Below are 15,440 nucleotides of genomic sequence, written 5' to 3' on the forward strand. Positions count from 1 at the left end.
CTCCAGGTCCTCCCCTGACGCTGTTCCTCTCCTCTGGCGGCGCACACAGCACAGGTGCCTTATAAGGAGTCAAATTGACTCATTACAAGCTGCTGACATAGTTGCTGTCCATGCGCCCTCAGGGCGACTGCGCTGTGTGCTAGGCACACCTGGCACACACGTAGTTAAGGCTTTGTTGGTTGGGTTGTTGTTTTTTGCAAGGTGTTTGAATATTTAGTTGTGGATCACTTCAAGAAAAGAGAACTATTTTTCCCATTACTAGGAGTGCAGCTGTGACGAGTTCCAGGCCCAGTAGCAACTGCAGCTTATGAGGGCGGTATCTTGGCTCAATAATTTTATGGTCTTCCTGATAACCAGAAACTATTGGGGGGCGAGGACCCGCTTTCCCTGTTCCGGAATGGCAAATTGCACTGAATTCAATCCCTACACCTTATGTCTCATTAGCCATGCCATTGTGTCACCAACTCATTGTATTCACTAACTCCAGGCCGTGTACTGAATGGATGATGATGACGACAGGTGTCATCCACCAGATAATCCATTATTGTGCGCAAAAGGGAAATTATTTTTCCTGTCTCTCCCAGTACATATCTGCAGGGAAGATGACAAAGCCATTCTAACATACACAGTACTTGCTGACAAAACACAGCGCTCAACTTTGAGTGTTCCATTTATTATCCATAGAACGTCAGTTACAGAATCAAAGTACAAGACAATCTAATTTAAACAGGTGATATAAGCCCTTAGAACTTTGCGTTATAGACTTGTAAAAAACAAAACAAAATCCCATCTAAACTACATAATGCGACACCAAGCATAAACACACATGAGATAAAATACAATGTTTAAAGGCGCTTTGGTTAAAAAAAACTGATAATATAGAAAGGATAACACATTGGTTTAGTTAAAGTACTTAAGGTTTGGATATTTTTATTTTTGCTGCAAAGCGCACGGCCCATCTACTTACTATATATGTTTTAGCAAAGTAACCTGCAGAGGATTTTTCATAAAACAAGAGTTTTTTTTTTAAAAACATTCATATATTATGGTTTGGTAATCTTTTCGTTACATGTCACTCTCCGAAACGCGGCATTACCATCCAGCTTCACGGAAAAGGTGCTTGTAAAAAAAAAAAAAATATATATATATATATATATATATATATATATATATATATATATATACACACACACACACACACACACACACACACACACACACACACACACACACACACACACACACACACACACACATTGTGCTTATTCAGCACCTGTGTGTATCCCAATTGTATCCGTCCCAGACTTATCCTGTATGTTAACACACCGGCTGTATTTGCAGTGCAGGCACTAAGATCCACAGTTCTTTCCGGCCTGCTGCTCCACCCATGAAAGCCTGAAGTCCTACTGGTGGTGGTTCTAAAAATATAGAGAAGAGAGGACGCTCTATGGTGCATTAAACATTTTTTATTTTCAAGACTGTACCCAGCAACCACCAATCAACAGTATCTTGCTACTCATGCCCATAAAAAGGCTGTGTGGACTGGTTATCACATGGCTCACGTATTACTCCAGCGGGCAACCTCCAACACTGCTCCACGCTCCTCCTGGGCTCCTGTACCTTGCCATCAGCCACATCAGTAACCGGCGCATGTCAGGACACTCCTGTTCCCGATACGATACATATGTCAGCAGGAGTAAGATACGTGACGAGGCCCCATCTTAACGCATTCCGTCACCAGACTTTGTCAGAGGGACTTATCGTGCTACCGGTGACCCTGCATTGTACATGGAACTGATGTGGCCCAACTCACGACGGTTACTGAGGTGGCTGATGGCAAGGTACAGGAGCTCGGTAGGAGCGTGGGGCAGTGTTGGAGATTTTCCGGTGGAGTAATATGTGAGCCATGTGGTAACCAGTCCACACAGCCTTTTAATGGGTACAAGTAGCAAGATACTGTTGATTGGTTGCTGCTGGGTACCGTCTTGAAAATAAAAACATTTAATGCACTATATAGAGTGCCCTCTGTTAACTCTCTTTATATATCTATAGATATAATTTGGTCTACCATGAATGCTTCTTCTCAACACTTTAAAACACCGTAAGTGAAAGTCCAACAAAACAATGTAGTGGAATCATGTTTTCAAGTCCTCTGTGAAGCACAGGTTACCTCCATTCAATAATCATGGAAACAGAAAATCGATATAACGTAGTGTAATAAATTTGGCAAGGACGGAATCACCCTAGGTGGCATCACACAGGCTCTAACTGATCCAGAGCACAACCCAGAAGTCCCAACAAGTAAATATAATTAAGGTAGAAGGTGTGCCCTCTTATGGTGATATACTAAGGCTGGCTACACACCGATAGGTATATCTGTAGGTCATTGGCGTCGTTCTCGGACATATCACATCGGCCATATACCCTTTCCCTATATATATTGGCAAGCCTAGCTGTGAATATGAGTGACCCGCCAATCACTCATACACTGGCTGCTGTCACTGACACCACAACTGGATGGGCAAATTGATATTCCCGCCCAGCTGTGACTCCTGGCCAATAAATTTAATGTATAGGCTTACCTAACTGGGAGTTCTGTTGTCACGACGGGCAATTGGTGGATATGTCTGTGTAGTGTGTACCCAGCTTTACTAGATATAAGTGCATAGGAACATAAACATTTTATTTTTCATCCGTAAATTCTAACAAATAATTCCCCAAATAGTTGATGAAGGAAAGGGCTTCAGAAATAGCAGTCACTATGGAATTGAAACTGTAATCTTGTGACCAAATAATGACCGCCCAGAGAGGGAGGAGACCTGCTGCATTCTCCCCCACTTTATTACAACAGTTTGCACTTACAAACCGCAAGAAGAATGACAGCATATGAATAATGACATAACTGTATACTGTAGATGAAAGAATATTAACAGTACCTAGAATATCCCTTAATTAATGAGGGTTGAGCTTTTAGTTTTGCGGCACTGCTTGCTCACGCGTTTCATTAATAATCCCTTAGTTCCTAACGATTACAATGCACATGTTATTTATCTTTTTTGTTAAGCTTATTTTGCATCTTGTGTTTGTTTAAATGGAAATGTAAAACACTTTGGGGGGTATTCAATTGTTTGAAAAGTCAGTTGGGTGTCTGTTTTTTCCTGTCTATTAGATAGGAAAAAACAGACACCCAACCGACTTTTCAAACAATTGAATTCCTTCCTTTGAGTCCTATTGGGTGGAAAGTGCTAAATAAATTACATTATTATTATTATTAATACCATTGTTATAGACCAAATGGTCCCCATACCAAATTAAAATGTAAAACATGGTCTCATACAAAATCCCAGTACTCTTCCTGGGCAGGATGACTGTATCTTAGAGAAGGGTGGAATTTGGTAAAGGAGATGAGACCCTGATGTCGATTCTCTCCGACACGGAAAGACGTTTGCCTTCAAAACACCAGGCATGTTCAAATGCGTCGGTGGGAACTGTCATCAGGTTCTCATCTCCATTACCGGATACTACCCTTCTCCAAGTTCCTGCCTGGCAAGAATACAGGGATTTTGTATGAGGCACTTGCTTTACATCGGCGTTTGGCAGGAGGCCGATTCGGTTACATCGTCATTGCTATGCTGCAATTTTTGGTGTGTTGTGTAAGTACAATGTGCTTTAATTAATGTTAACAAATGTGGAGATAACGAATTATTAGTCTCCTCTATTTTCTGGGTGAAATTATATATGAACCAAAGTTTACAGGTTTTATTTTGGAGTCTACTATTTTTGTATCGGTTTCCTGCATCACCCAGTTGGGGTGGAGGTGCCAGAAACTGTGTTCCTATATGCTAATATCTAGTAAGTGTATTACCATAAGGGAGGCGAATGTTCTACCTTCATTATATTTTTTTGGGACATCTGGATTCTGTTCTGGAGCACTCCTATATCCCAAGTAGTGCCACTTAGGGTGATCCAGTCATTGCCAAATTTATGCCACTATGGGCGTGTTGTAATGAAGTCAGAGTTTGATGGCTGTGCGTGATGGTGGCCGAACTGGGACTTTTTTTTTCTTTTCTTTTTTAAAGGGGGCAATCATTTACAAGACATGGTTTGGCCTTGTTTGATTGCCCCTTTAAAAAAGCATCTGAGTTTGGCCGGCATCCCGCAGGGCCACCAGACCCGGTCTTCATTACGGTATCCGGACTCCAGGTCGACAACAAAAAGGTCGACACACCTTGTGTCGACACCAATTGGTCGACATGGAAAAATGTCGACATGAGTTTTTCACGACTTTTTTTTTTTCTTTTTTTGAACCTTTTCATACTTTACCGTTCCAATCGTAGTCCACGTGGATCGTTATCTGTGCCGAACGAAGCGGTAGCGGAGCGAAGGCACCATGCCCGAAGCATGGCGAGCGAAGCGGTGCACTAATTGGGGTTCCCGGTCACTCTACGAAGAAAACGACACCAAAAAAACTCATGTCGACCTTTTTCCATGTCGACCTTGTTCCTGTCGACCTTTTGTCCATGTCGACCTTAGGTGTGTCGACCAATTGGCGTCGACCTAAGGTGTGTCGACCTTTTTGTTGTCGACCCTGAGTCCCAGACCCTTCATTACATCCCGCCCTCTGTTATCTTTTCTATTTTCTCTTCCCCTTGTTTCCATGAGTTACGGCTGGCGCTAACCCGTGCATTGTCAGGGATTTGAAAAGACAGATCCTCTTCACTGGACTCCCATTTCCATTCCTGCTTGTTATTTCCCCTCCTGTTTAGTTACAGTACATGGGCTTGCACTAGTAGTCAGCTCCAAATACCTAGTTAATGCTAAAGTTTCTGTTGCTTTAATGAAGATGAATTTAGAGACTATCGTATCCCATCCCACTATAAATGGTGGAGACATTTCAGGTAATTGAATAGCTTACTTGGAGTATAAGAGAGCTTCGGTGTGACAGAGGATGCATGTTCATTTAATGGGGGCAATTCTATTAAATGCAATGTAAGGGATGTGCCATTGTAACGTATGGTAATTGTAGATTTAGCCTTGTAACCCTATACGGGTGTGCAGGAAACTCACAATGTTAGGCTACCATACATACAGGTTATGCGTGCATTGCACGTTGCCCATACCTCACAGTGAAACGTGATCTTAAGTGACATTTTAATTGAATTGCCTCCAATGTGTCCACTCCAGAGCATTATGGGACCTATTGATTTTGTTAACTGGACTCCCTCAATCATCAAAGTGCTGGAGTGAGACCATCGTTAGCGCCAATAGGAGCTATTATGCTGATTTACTGAGCTTTACCTGCTGTATCAGCTTTGTGAGTCTGTTTTATAAATATTTGGTATATTTTTTTAATGATTACATCAATTTTGGAAGGATGCATAAAGTCTAAATTATTGCAATGTGTAAGTAGGCGTGTTATTATCCAGGTCTTTTCTAGTCATCGCTCTAACATGCAGTAGCATTTGGGAGAACTTGCATATGAATCATTTGGCAATTGGGACGGCTCAAACCCAATGAAGGACAATGCGGGATAAACGGCTGTATATGAAGATGAGCAAAGCTTGCGCTCTGCTGTATGTGAAATGTCTGATGTGAAAGGTAAATAAAAATACTTCCAGCTCCCCATTAAGGTCAGTCTGTGATCTAGGTTACAAAGGGCTCTATTCAGCATCGATGTTGCCCTGAACATTCTGGACATCGTCACAGCATTTGTTTTACATATTAGACTGGTTCAATCGATAAGTAAAGCATTAAGAGCGCTCACGTGTGTAATTTTCCCATTCTAATTTCCCGCCAGAGCAATTAGACCACTGCTTCCCCTCAGACTGTGCCCCCTTATCAGTCATACTGCCCAACACCCGCTGTAAGGCCCCAGGGCTGGTGGAAACATGGTCACACATTGAGGTGCGTAGTGTGATCAGATTTCTGCATCTAAAAGGGCACATCGGCAGCTGACATTCGTCACCAACTTGTCGTGGTGTCCGGAAACAGGTTTGGGTTTGGTGCATGGCCTTTGGTAGCGGTGGGATTGACATTCAAGATGAGCAGTAATCCGGCCGGCCCAGCATGTCCACCACAGGCAGAGCACCGAACCTGTTTCCGACACATGATGTTATCTGACTGTACAACTCGACAAGATGGTGATGAATGTCAGCTGCTGATGTGCCAGAAATCTGATGACGCTACGCACCTCAATGGGTGGCCATGTTTCCGCCAGCCCCACCATCTTACACCTGATGTTGGGACAGTATGACCGGCGCAGAGAAATGACTGAGGGGAAGCAATGGCCTACCTGCTCGGGCCTGGTGGGGAATTAGAATGAAAAAGAGAACATTACATACGCGAGAGGTCTTATTACCTTACTTATTGAACCACCATCGTATTAATAAAAATATATATATTTAGATACAGTATATAGCTCTTCCCAACACTTGTCTGATTCAAAAACATACTTCTCCCTCCCCCACAGGGTGAGGATCAATGGGTTGACCAGAAATAGGTTGACTTGAAAAAGGTAGACACTTGAAAAGGTCGACGCAGTCAAAAGGTTGCCTTGGATATGGTCGACACAACACGTTTTTTTGGTATCATTTTGTATGTTTGTCCATATGTATGGCACATTTACTGGAAATGTGTACCGTCACTGGCTCATTTCGCTCTCCTCATAGTCCACGTGGATGGTAAATGAAGAAAAAGTTGTAAAAAATCCCCCAAAAAGTGTGTCGACCTGTCATGTCAACCTTAAGCACTATCAGCCTTTTACATGTACACTATTTGTATCTGTTGACTTAATGCATGTCGACCATATTATGTTGACCAATTGACTATCAACCTATCATCCGGAACCCCCCCCCAACATACTCCTCCATTACTTCTCCATTTCACAAGTGGAGTTTCCATGGTGGAGCAGAATTAAATGCCGAGAAGGGCTATGTATATAGTATACTGTACATATAAATATTAATATACAGTATATGCATTTTTGCAAAACTAATTACAGTATTGGGAACACTAGCAGTGTCATCACAGAATGAGGGGCTGATAGTGGGCAGAGTTTTCAGCTGGAATAAGGATTTCTCATCCTATAACGCCATTCTGAGATGGCGTTTATATAAAGTAAGTTTATTACGCATTATTTATTTTTCTGCTACCCAAATGGTGCAACAGAGAGAGATTGTAGGAGCAGAGTATTAATGGAGACGATAACTGCCCTAACTTCTCCGTTAACCCTTTGCTATATAGCTGGGATACTTAAATTATGCAAAAACACTATTTTCGGCATCATTTTATAGAAATTTGCTTACTGAACAGAGCTCAAAATCTCAAATAATTAGACTGCGAACCTTTAGCTTCCAATACCACAATTTTGATGTTTGAAATTACTGAATTGATCTGTGACGGACATGGGTAATTATTCACCTTAAGTAACTGAAAGAGTGATTAGTAACCATTAAAAAAACACACAATAACTCAACACTAGTATAATAAGATTCCAACAGCCAAGGAGAAAGCGGAATGGCAGAATCACTATAGATCTTCTTTACTCAGATGCGTTTGATTCTGGGAAAAAGAGAGAGAACATTATTTTGGAAATGTGATGAACGCCAGAAGTCAGATACAGTACTTTTGATAGTTGAGTAAATCTCTACTAAGAAGAAAAAAAAATAGAGTAGAACATGATATATAATAAGAGATATATCTATGCAGCAGGAGAAATGGAAGTTTTGCTAGAACTTGTGTTTGAAAATCGGAAACTGATTACCCTAACACTGGGCCTTATTCAGGGTTGTAAGCAAATTAAAAAGTTAAGGTGTGTACACATGGTGAGATTCGGGCTAACCCCGGTTCTCACTATGCAACAGGGACTAAGTGGATGATTCTGACCCGATCGCACGCTGCACTTCGTCGCAGCTGTGCTATCGGGTCAGAACTGCGCATGCGCTGCAGCCGCATTGCGCAGGCAATGTATCTGCTAATGAAGACAGCGGTCGCAGCGGCGACCGCAAGAAGATTGACTGGAGGAAGGCGGAACCGGGCGGCAACTCACCGTTTTTTGGGCGTGGAGATCCAAACGCAGGGGTGTCGAGGCGTTTGGAGGGCGGGTGTCTGACGCCAATTCCGGGACCTGCAACGCTGGATTCATCGCACAAGGTAAGTAACTCATACCCTGGTCTTGTTCTGCTCAAAACTTTTTTTTGCATAGCAGGGCTGCACAAGCGATCACAGCCTTACTATGCAAAAAAACAGTCCCCTATAGGCAGCGTCTAGTTAATCACATGGGCTGCAAAAAGTTGCAGCATGTGATCAACTCAGAATGAGCCTTAAGTCGGTATCGCAAGTACATAATGACTCTGCTTGCGATACTATGGGGGTGATTCCGATCTCGCTCGTTAGCTGCTTTTAGCAGCATTGCACACGCTAAGCCTACGCCTACTGGGAGTGTATCTTAGCATAGCAGATTTGCTAACGAAGGGTTCGCTAATTTTCTCGTAACGATTACCCCGCAGTTTCTGAGTAGCTCCAGACTTACTCTGCCAGTGCAACGAGCTCAGTCCTTTTCGTTCCTAGTTTGATGTCACAAACACACCCAGCGTTCGCCCAGCCACTCCCCCGTTTCTGCAGACACTCCTGCGTTTTCAACTAGCACGCCTGCGTTTTTCCGCACACTCTCATAAAACGGCCAGTTTCCGCCCAGAAACACCCACTTCCTGTCAAACACACTACGATCAGCAGAGCGATGAAAAAACTTTGTTCTGCCATGAGTAAAATACCAAACTTTTGTGCTAATTTACTTGGCGCAGGTGCGCTGCGTACAATGCGCATGCGCAGTTTGCGACTAATTGCTCCGTAGCGAAAAAAAATAACGAGCGAACAACTCTGAATGACCCCCAATGTGCGATTCTAGCTAAGTGTCAATTTTGACTCTTTTCTACGAGATCGACTGTGCAGGCAAGCCCATTTTGACTATCTGGGCTTGCGCTGCCGACCGCGCATCGGGATCGCAAGGTGACTTTTACCTTGCGATCTGCACTAACTTTTCTTACAACTTTAACGATCTAGTCAAAATCGTAGGGAAATATCTCACCGTTTGTACACACCGTTAGCAATTGGGCAAAACCATTTTGCACTGCTGGGGGGGAGGCAGATGTAACATGTGCAGAGAGAGCTAGATTTGGGTGGGGTGTGTTCAAACTGAAATCTAAATTGCTGTGTAAAAATAAAGCAGCCAGTATTTACCCTGCACAGAAACAATATAACCCACCCAAATCTAACTCTCTCTGCACATATTACATCTCCCCCCCCCCCCCCCCCCCTGCAGTGCAACATGGTTTTGCCCAATTGCTAAACTTTTTGGTTTGCTGACAAACATGAATAAGCCCCACTATCAACTTCACTTCTCACCGCATCTGCCAGGAGTGCAAACTGGATCAGAACAATGTTTTAGTGAACGCTGCTGTGAAACACCATTTTATAGAAGGCTTGTTATGTAATATGTTTTTACATGTTGTTATTCCAAGTGAATCCGTTAAAAAGAAAAAAAAAATTCCTTGACAAGTGGTAAAAAAAAACTACAACAGACATTTTTTCATCCGTTAATTAGCATATTGCGTAAATACATAAAGTAATTCCACAGGTTTTAGTCTACCAGCCTCCTAACCCATATCCAGTGGTGCGAGGATTACAGTCAATGGCCTTTGAACCCTTTCTCATGGTCATCCAACATATGCATTTTTCCAAAATTCTAATGTCATGAATATGTGACTAAACATATGAGAGAACATTTAAAGCTACGTGCACATTTTTTTGAAAATCCAATGTTGCATGTGCGGGAGTCCAACTTTTATAATTACACAAGTACTAAACCATTGTTTTACATTGCATGGCAATATGTGTATTAGTCCTCATATGGCAGTGTCTTCCTGTTGTAACTAATGTGTATCATTTACAGTGCACATCAAAAAATACACGGTATTAAAACATGTGACCTCCTCTTTCCAATAATTACACAATAAAATATGGTGCCAGTCTGGCCACCTGAACAATAAAACCCATACATTTACCCAAATACAAGTATTGTATCACTAATCCCTAACATCAACAAAATCCCACCAATAGTGACTTTTCAGACCTACCGTGGTAGTTGTTGTTTGATTTGTAATACATTCAGCTACCACTCTGTGCTGGTCTTATCACTGTCAGGCTTAGCTCCCTAAAAATAAAAAAAAATACACAAGTTTTTTTCTGTATTTCAACCCAGGTAGCGAGCAGGGTTAAACACGTGTTCAACTGAGCCACTGAACAGGAAGAGCACTTGGAGATCACTTGGAGAACATCTCATCTCCAAGTGCTGACCCCATATGCATCCCCGCTGATGTAACCAACCCAGCAATACGAGGGGTCAGGCGGATCACACCTGAGATGTTCCCGTGTACAAATCCCAGGTGCGACGCACTGATATGTATATATACTTACCTTAAGTCAGTGATGTTAATAGTGAAATGTGTTAAGTGCTTATCTGCTACAGATACGATTTACTATGGCTTTCATCAGTTTTACATTGTGCATGCTTTAACTAAGGAGCGCATGATTGGCCACAGTTCCATCAAACTGCTGCAGATTGTGTCACGTTCAGAAGATAAGTGCACCTCTATTCAGGACCAGCAGAGTGGACTTACCACCTGCAACATCAGGGACACTTGCCTTAAGTTTAACCATCGTTCTTCTCAGATGGATTCATTATTTATTTACCTATTGGGGATAATTCCAAGTTGATCGCAGCAGGAATTTTGTTAGCAGTTGGGCAAAACCATGTGCACTGCAGGGGAGGCAGATATAACATGTGCAGAAAAAGTTAGATTTGGGTGGGTTATATTGTTTCTGTGCAGGGTAAATACTGGCTGCTTTATTTTTACACTGCAAATTAGATTGCAGATTGAACACACCCCACCCAAATCTAACTCTCTCTGCACATGTTACATCTGCCCCACCTGCAGTGCACATGGTTTTGCCCATCTGCTAACAAAATTCCTGCTGCGATCAACTTGGAATTACCCCCATTGTTCATCGGGAGGTGTCAGCGATCCCAATTCAGCATGTCAACACTGATGGCACGTCGACATGGCCAGAATGTTGACAATGTGGTTTTAATGTGAGTTTGTCACTAACACTAATGCAAATGTCAACATTCTGAAAATGCCAACAACTTCTAGATGTCGATAATTATGATGTCCACATCACAACTGTTGACAATATGAATTCCTGCTAAGATCAGGGGTATATCTAGGGGACCGGGCATCCCTGGCAAAGTAAGAGAAATAGGACCGGTGCATGTGCAAAAAAGGGGCATGATCTTGTGGGAAAGGGGCATCACCACACAATAGTACTCCCAATTCAAATTCCGTTACACAGTAGTACCCCTTATACACATTATGTCACACACTAGTGCCCCTTACACATCATGCCCACACAGTAATCCTTGTCACACTGGAGAAATCAGCAGTGTGTGACGCGGCCAAGGAGGGGCACTGCCCAGCGATGCCATCTGCATTCAGGTGGTATAATCAAATTTCTCTGACGTCCTAAGTGGATGCTGGGACTCCGTAAGGACCATGGGGAATAGCGGCTCCGCAGGAGACTGGGCACAACTAAAGAAAGCTTTAGGACTACCTGGTGTGCACTGGCTCCTCCCACCATGACCCTCCTCCAGACCTCAGTTAGAATCTTGTGCCCGGCTGAGCTGGATGCACACTAGGGGCTCTCCTGAGCTCCTAGAAAGAAAGTATATTTTAGGTTTTTTATTTTACAGTGAGATCTGCTGGCAACAGACTCACTGCAGCGAGGGACTAAGGGGAGAAGAAGCGAACCTACCTAACTGGAGATAGCTTGGGCTTCTTAGGTCCCGGAGCCACGACGCCGTCCCCCTTACAGAGCCAGAAGCAAGAAGTGGTCCGGAAAATCGGCGGCAGAAGACCTCGGTCTTCAACAAAGTAGCGCACAGCACTGCAGCTGTGCGCCATTGCTCCTCATGCACACCTCACACTCCGGTCACTGATGGGTGCAGGGCGCTGGGGGGGGGGGCGCCCTGAGCAGCAATATAAACACCTTGGCTGGCAAATCATCACAATATATAGTCCCAGGGCTATATATGTGATAAATTACCCCTGCCAGAATTCCAGAAAAAAGCGGGAGAAAAGTCCGCCGAAAAAGGGGCGGGGCTAACTCCCTCAGCACACTGGCGCCATTTTTTCTTCACAGTGCAGCTGGAAGACAGCTCCCCAGGCTCTCCCCTGTAGTTTTCAGGCTCAAAGGGTTAAAAAGAGAGGGGGGGCACTAAATTTAGGCGCAATATGTGTATACAAGCAGCTATTTGGGGAAAAATCACTCAGTTATAGTGTTAATCCCTGCATTATATAGCGCTCTGGTGTGTGCTGGCATACTCTCTCTCTGTCTCCCCAAAGGACTTTGTGGGGTCCTGTCCTCAGTCAGAGCATTCCCTGTGTGTGTGCGGTGTGTCGGTACGGCTGTGTCGACATGTTGGATGAGGAAGGTTACGTGGAGGCGGAGCAGAGGCCGATAAATGGGATGTCGCCCCCTGTGGGGCTGACATCAGAGTGGATGGATAGGTGGAAGGTATTAACCGACAATGTCAACTCCTTACATAAAAGGCTGGATGACGTAACAGCTGTGGGACAGCCGGCTTCTCAGCCTGCGCCTGCCCAGGCGTCTCAAAGGCCATCAGGGGCTCAAAAAACGCCCGTTACCTCAGATGGCAGACACAGATGTCGACACGGAGTCTGACTCCAGTGTCGATGAGATTGAGACATATACACAATCCACTAGGAACATCCGTTGCATGATCTCGGCAATGAAAAATGTGTTACACATTTCTGACATGAACCCAAGTACCACATAAAAGGGGTTTTATGTTTGGGGAGAAAAAGCAGCCAGTGTTTTGTTCCCCCATCAGATGAGTGAATGAAGTGTGTAAAGAAGCGTGGGTTCCCCCGATAAGAAACTGGTAATTTCTAAAAAGTTACTGATGGCGTACCCTTTCCCGCCAGAGGATAGGTCACGTTGGGAGATATCCCCTAGGGTGGATAAGGCGCTCACACGGTTGTCAAAAAAGGTGGCACTGCCGTATTAGGATACGGCCACTTTGAAGGAGCCTGCTGATAAAAAGCAGGAGGCTATCCTGAAGTCTGTATATACACACTCAGGTACTATACTGAGACCTGCAATTGCCTCAGCATGAATAGTGCTGCTGCAGCGTGGTCTGATACCCTGTCAATATTAATACCCTAGACAGAGATAATATTTTGCTAACATAGAGCATATTAAAGACGTCGTCTTATATATGAGGGATGCACAGAGGGATATTTGCCGGCTGGCATCCAGAATTAAGGCAATGTCCATTCTGCCAGGAGGGTATTAGAGACCCGGCAGTGGACAGGTGATGCTGACTTTAAAAGGCACATGGAGATTCTGCCTTATAAGGGTGAGGAATTGTTTGGGGATGGTCTCTGGGACCTCGTATCCACAGCAACAGCTGGGAAGAAAATTTTTACCTCAGGTTTCCTCACAGCCTAAGAAAGCACCGTATTTTCAGGTACAGTCCTTTCGGCTTCAGAAAAGCAAGCGGGTCAAAGGCGCTTCTTTTCTGCACAGAGACAAGGGAAGAAGGGAAAAGCTGCACCAGACAGCCAGTTCCCAGGATCAAAAATCTTCTCCCGCTTCCTCTGAGTCCACCGCATGACGCTGGGGCTCCACAGGTGGAGACAGGTGCGGTGGGGGCGCGTCTCGGGAACTTCAGGGACCAGTGGGCTTGCCCACAGGTGGATCCCTAGGTTCTGCAAGTAGTATCACAGGGATACAAGCTGGAGTTCGAGGTGACTCCCCCTCGCCGTTACCTCACATCAGCCTTGCCTGCTGCCCTCGGAGAAAGGGAGGTAGTACTGGCGGCAATTCACAAGCTGTACTTCCAGCAGGTGAAATCAAGGTACCCCTCCTTCAACAAGGCCGGGGTTACTATTCCAAAATGTTTGTGGTACCGAAACCAGACGGTTCGGTGAGACCCATTCTAAAATTGAAATCCTTGAACACTTATATACGAAGGTTCAAGTTCAGAATTTCATGTTATCACTGGACATCAAGGATGCTTACCTGCATGTCCCTATTTACCCTCCTCACCAGGAGTACCTCAAAATTGTGGTACAGGTTTGTCATTACCAATTCCAGACGTTGCCGTTGGTCTGTCCCCGGCACCGAGGGTATTTACCAAGGTAATGGCCGAAATAATTATCCCGTACTTGGACGATCTCCTTATAAAGGCGAGGTCCAGGGAGCAGTTGTTCATCGGAGTAGCACTATCTCGGGTACAACAGCACGGCTGGATTCTGAATATTCCAAAGTCGCAGCTGGTTCCTACGACGCGTCTACTGTTCCTGGGTATGTTTCTGGACACAGAACAAGAAAAAAGGGTTTCTCCCGGAGGAGAAGTCCAAGGAGTTGTCGTCTCTAGACAGAGACCTCCTAATACAAATATAGGTGTCAGTGCATCAATGCACGTGAGCCCTGGGAAAGATGGTAGCTTCTTACGAAGAAATTCCATTCGTCAGGTTCCATGCAAGGATCTTCCAGTGGGATCTGTTGGACAAGTGGTCCGGGTCGCATCTTCAGATGCATCGGCGGATAACCCTGTCTCCAAGGGCCAGGGTGTCGCTGTTGTGGTGGCTGCAGAGTGCTCATCTTCTAGAGGACCGCAGATTCGGCATACAGGACTGGGTCCTGGTGACCACGTATGCCAGCCTTCGAGGCTGGGGGGCAGTCACACAGGGAAGAAACTTCCAAGGACTATGGCCAAGTCAGGAGACTTCCCTACACATAAATATTCTGGAACTAAGGGTCATTTACAATGCCCTAAGTCAGGCTAGACCCCTGCTTCAACACCGGCCGGTGCTGATCCAGTCAGACAACATCACGGCGGTCGCTCATGTAAACCGACAGGGCGGCACAAGAAGCAGGATGGCGATGGCAGAAGCCACAAGGATTCTCCGATGGGCGGAAAATCATGTGTTAGCACTGTCAGCAGTGTTCATTCCCGGAGTGGACAACTGGGAAGCAGACTTTCTCAGCAGACACGACCTCCACCCGGGAGAGTGGGGACTTCATCCAGAAGTCTTCCAAATGTTTGTACACCGTTGGGAAAGGCCACAGGTGGACATGATGGCGTCCCGCCTCAACAAAAAGCTAAAAAGATATTGCGCCAGGTCAAGGGACCCTCAGGCGATAGCTGTGGACGCTCTGGTAACACCGTGGGTGTACCAGTCGGTGTATGTGTTCCCTTCTCTGCCTCTCATACCCAGGGTAATGAGAATAATAAGAAGGAGAGGAGTAAGAACTATACTCATTGTTCCGGATTGGCCAAGAAGAGCTTGGTACCC

General features: G+C 44.7%; 1 protein-coding gene across 3 annotated transcripts in view; it reads right to left on the minus strand.

The window, feature by feature from the left end:
• Nucleotides 1-652: 652 nt before the first annotated feature.
• The window catches only part of CD74 (CD74 molecule), a 38,873-nt gene continuing 24,085 nt past the window's right edge, over nt 653-15,440 (minus strand). For 2 of the 3 annotated variants that reach the window (XM_063928648.1, XM_063928650.1), the window contains 2 exons: nt 10,134-10,210; nt 653-7,560 (listed from right to left, as the gene is read on the minus strand). In XM_063928648.1, coding sequence (XP_063784718.1) covers nt 10,169-10,210 — 42 coding nt within the window. In that variant the 3' untranslated portion in view covers nt 653-7,560; nt 10,134-10,168. The remainder of the gene's footprint in view (nt 7,561-10,133; nt 10,211-15,440) is intronic. The other variant, XM_063928649.1, reaches the window with a different exon arrangement.

The sequence above is a fragment of the Pseudophryne corroboree genome, chromosome 6 (assembly GCF_028390025.1).
Source record: "Pseudophryne corroboree isolate aPseCor3 chromosome 6, aPseCor3.hap2, whole genome shotgun sequence".
NCBI lineage: Eukaryota > Metazoa > Chordata > Amphibia > Anura > Myobatrachidae > Pseudophryne > Pseudophryne corroboree.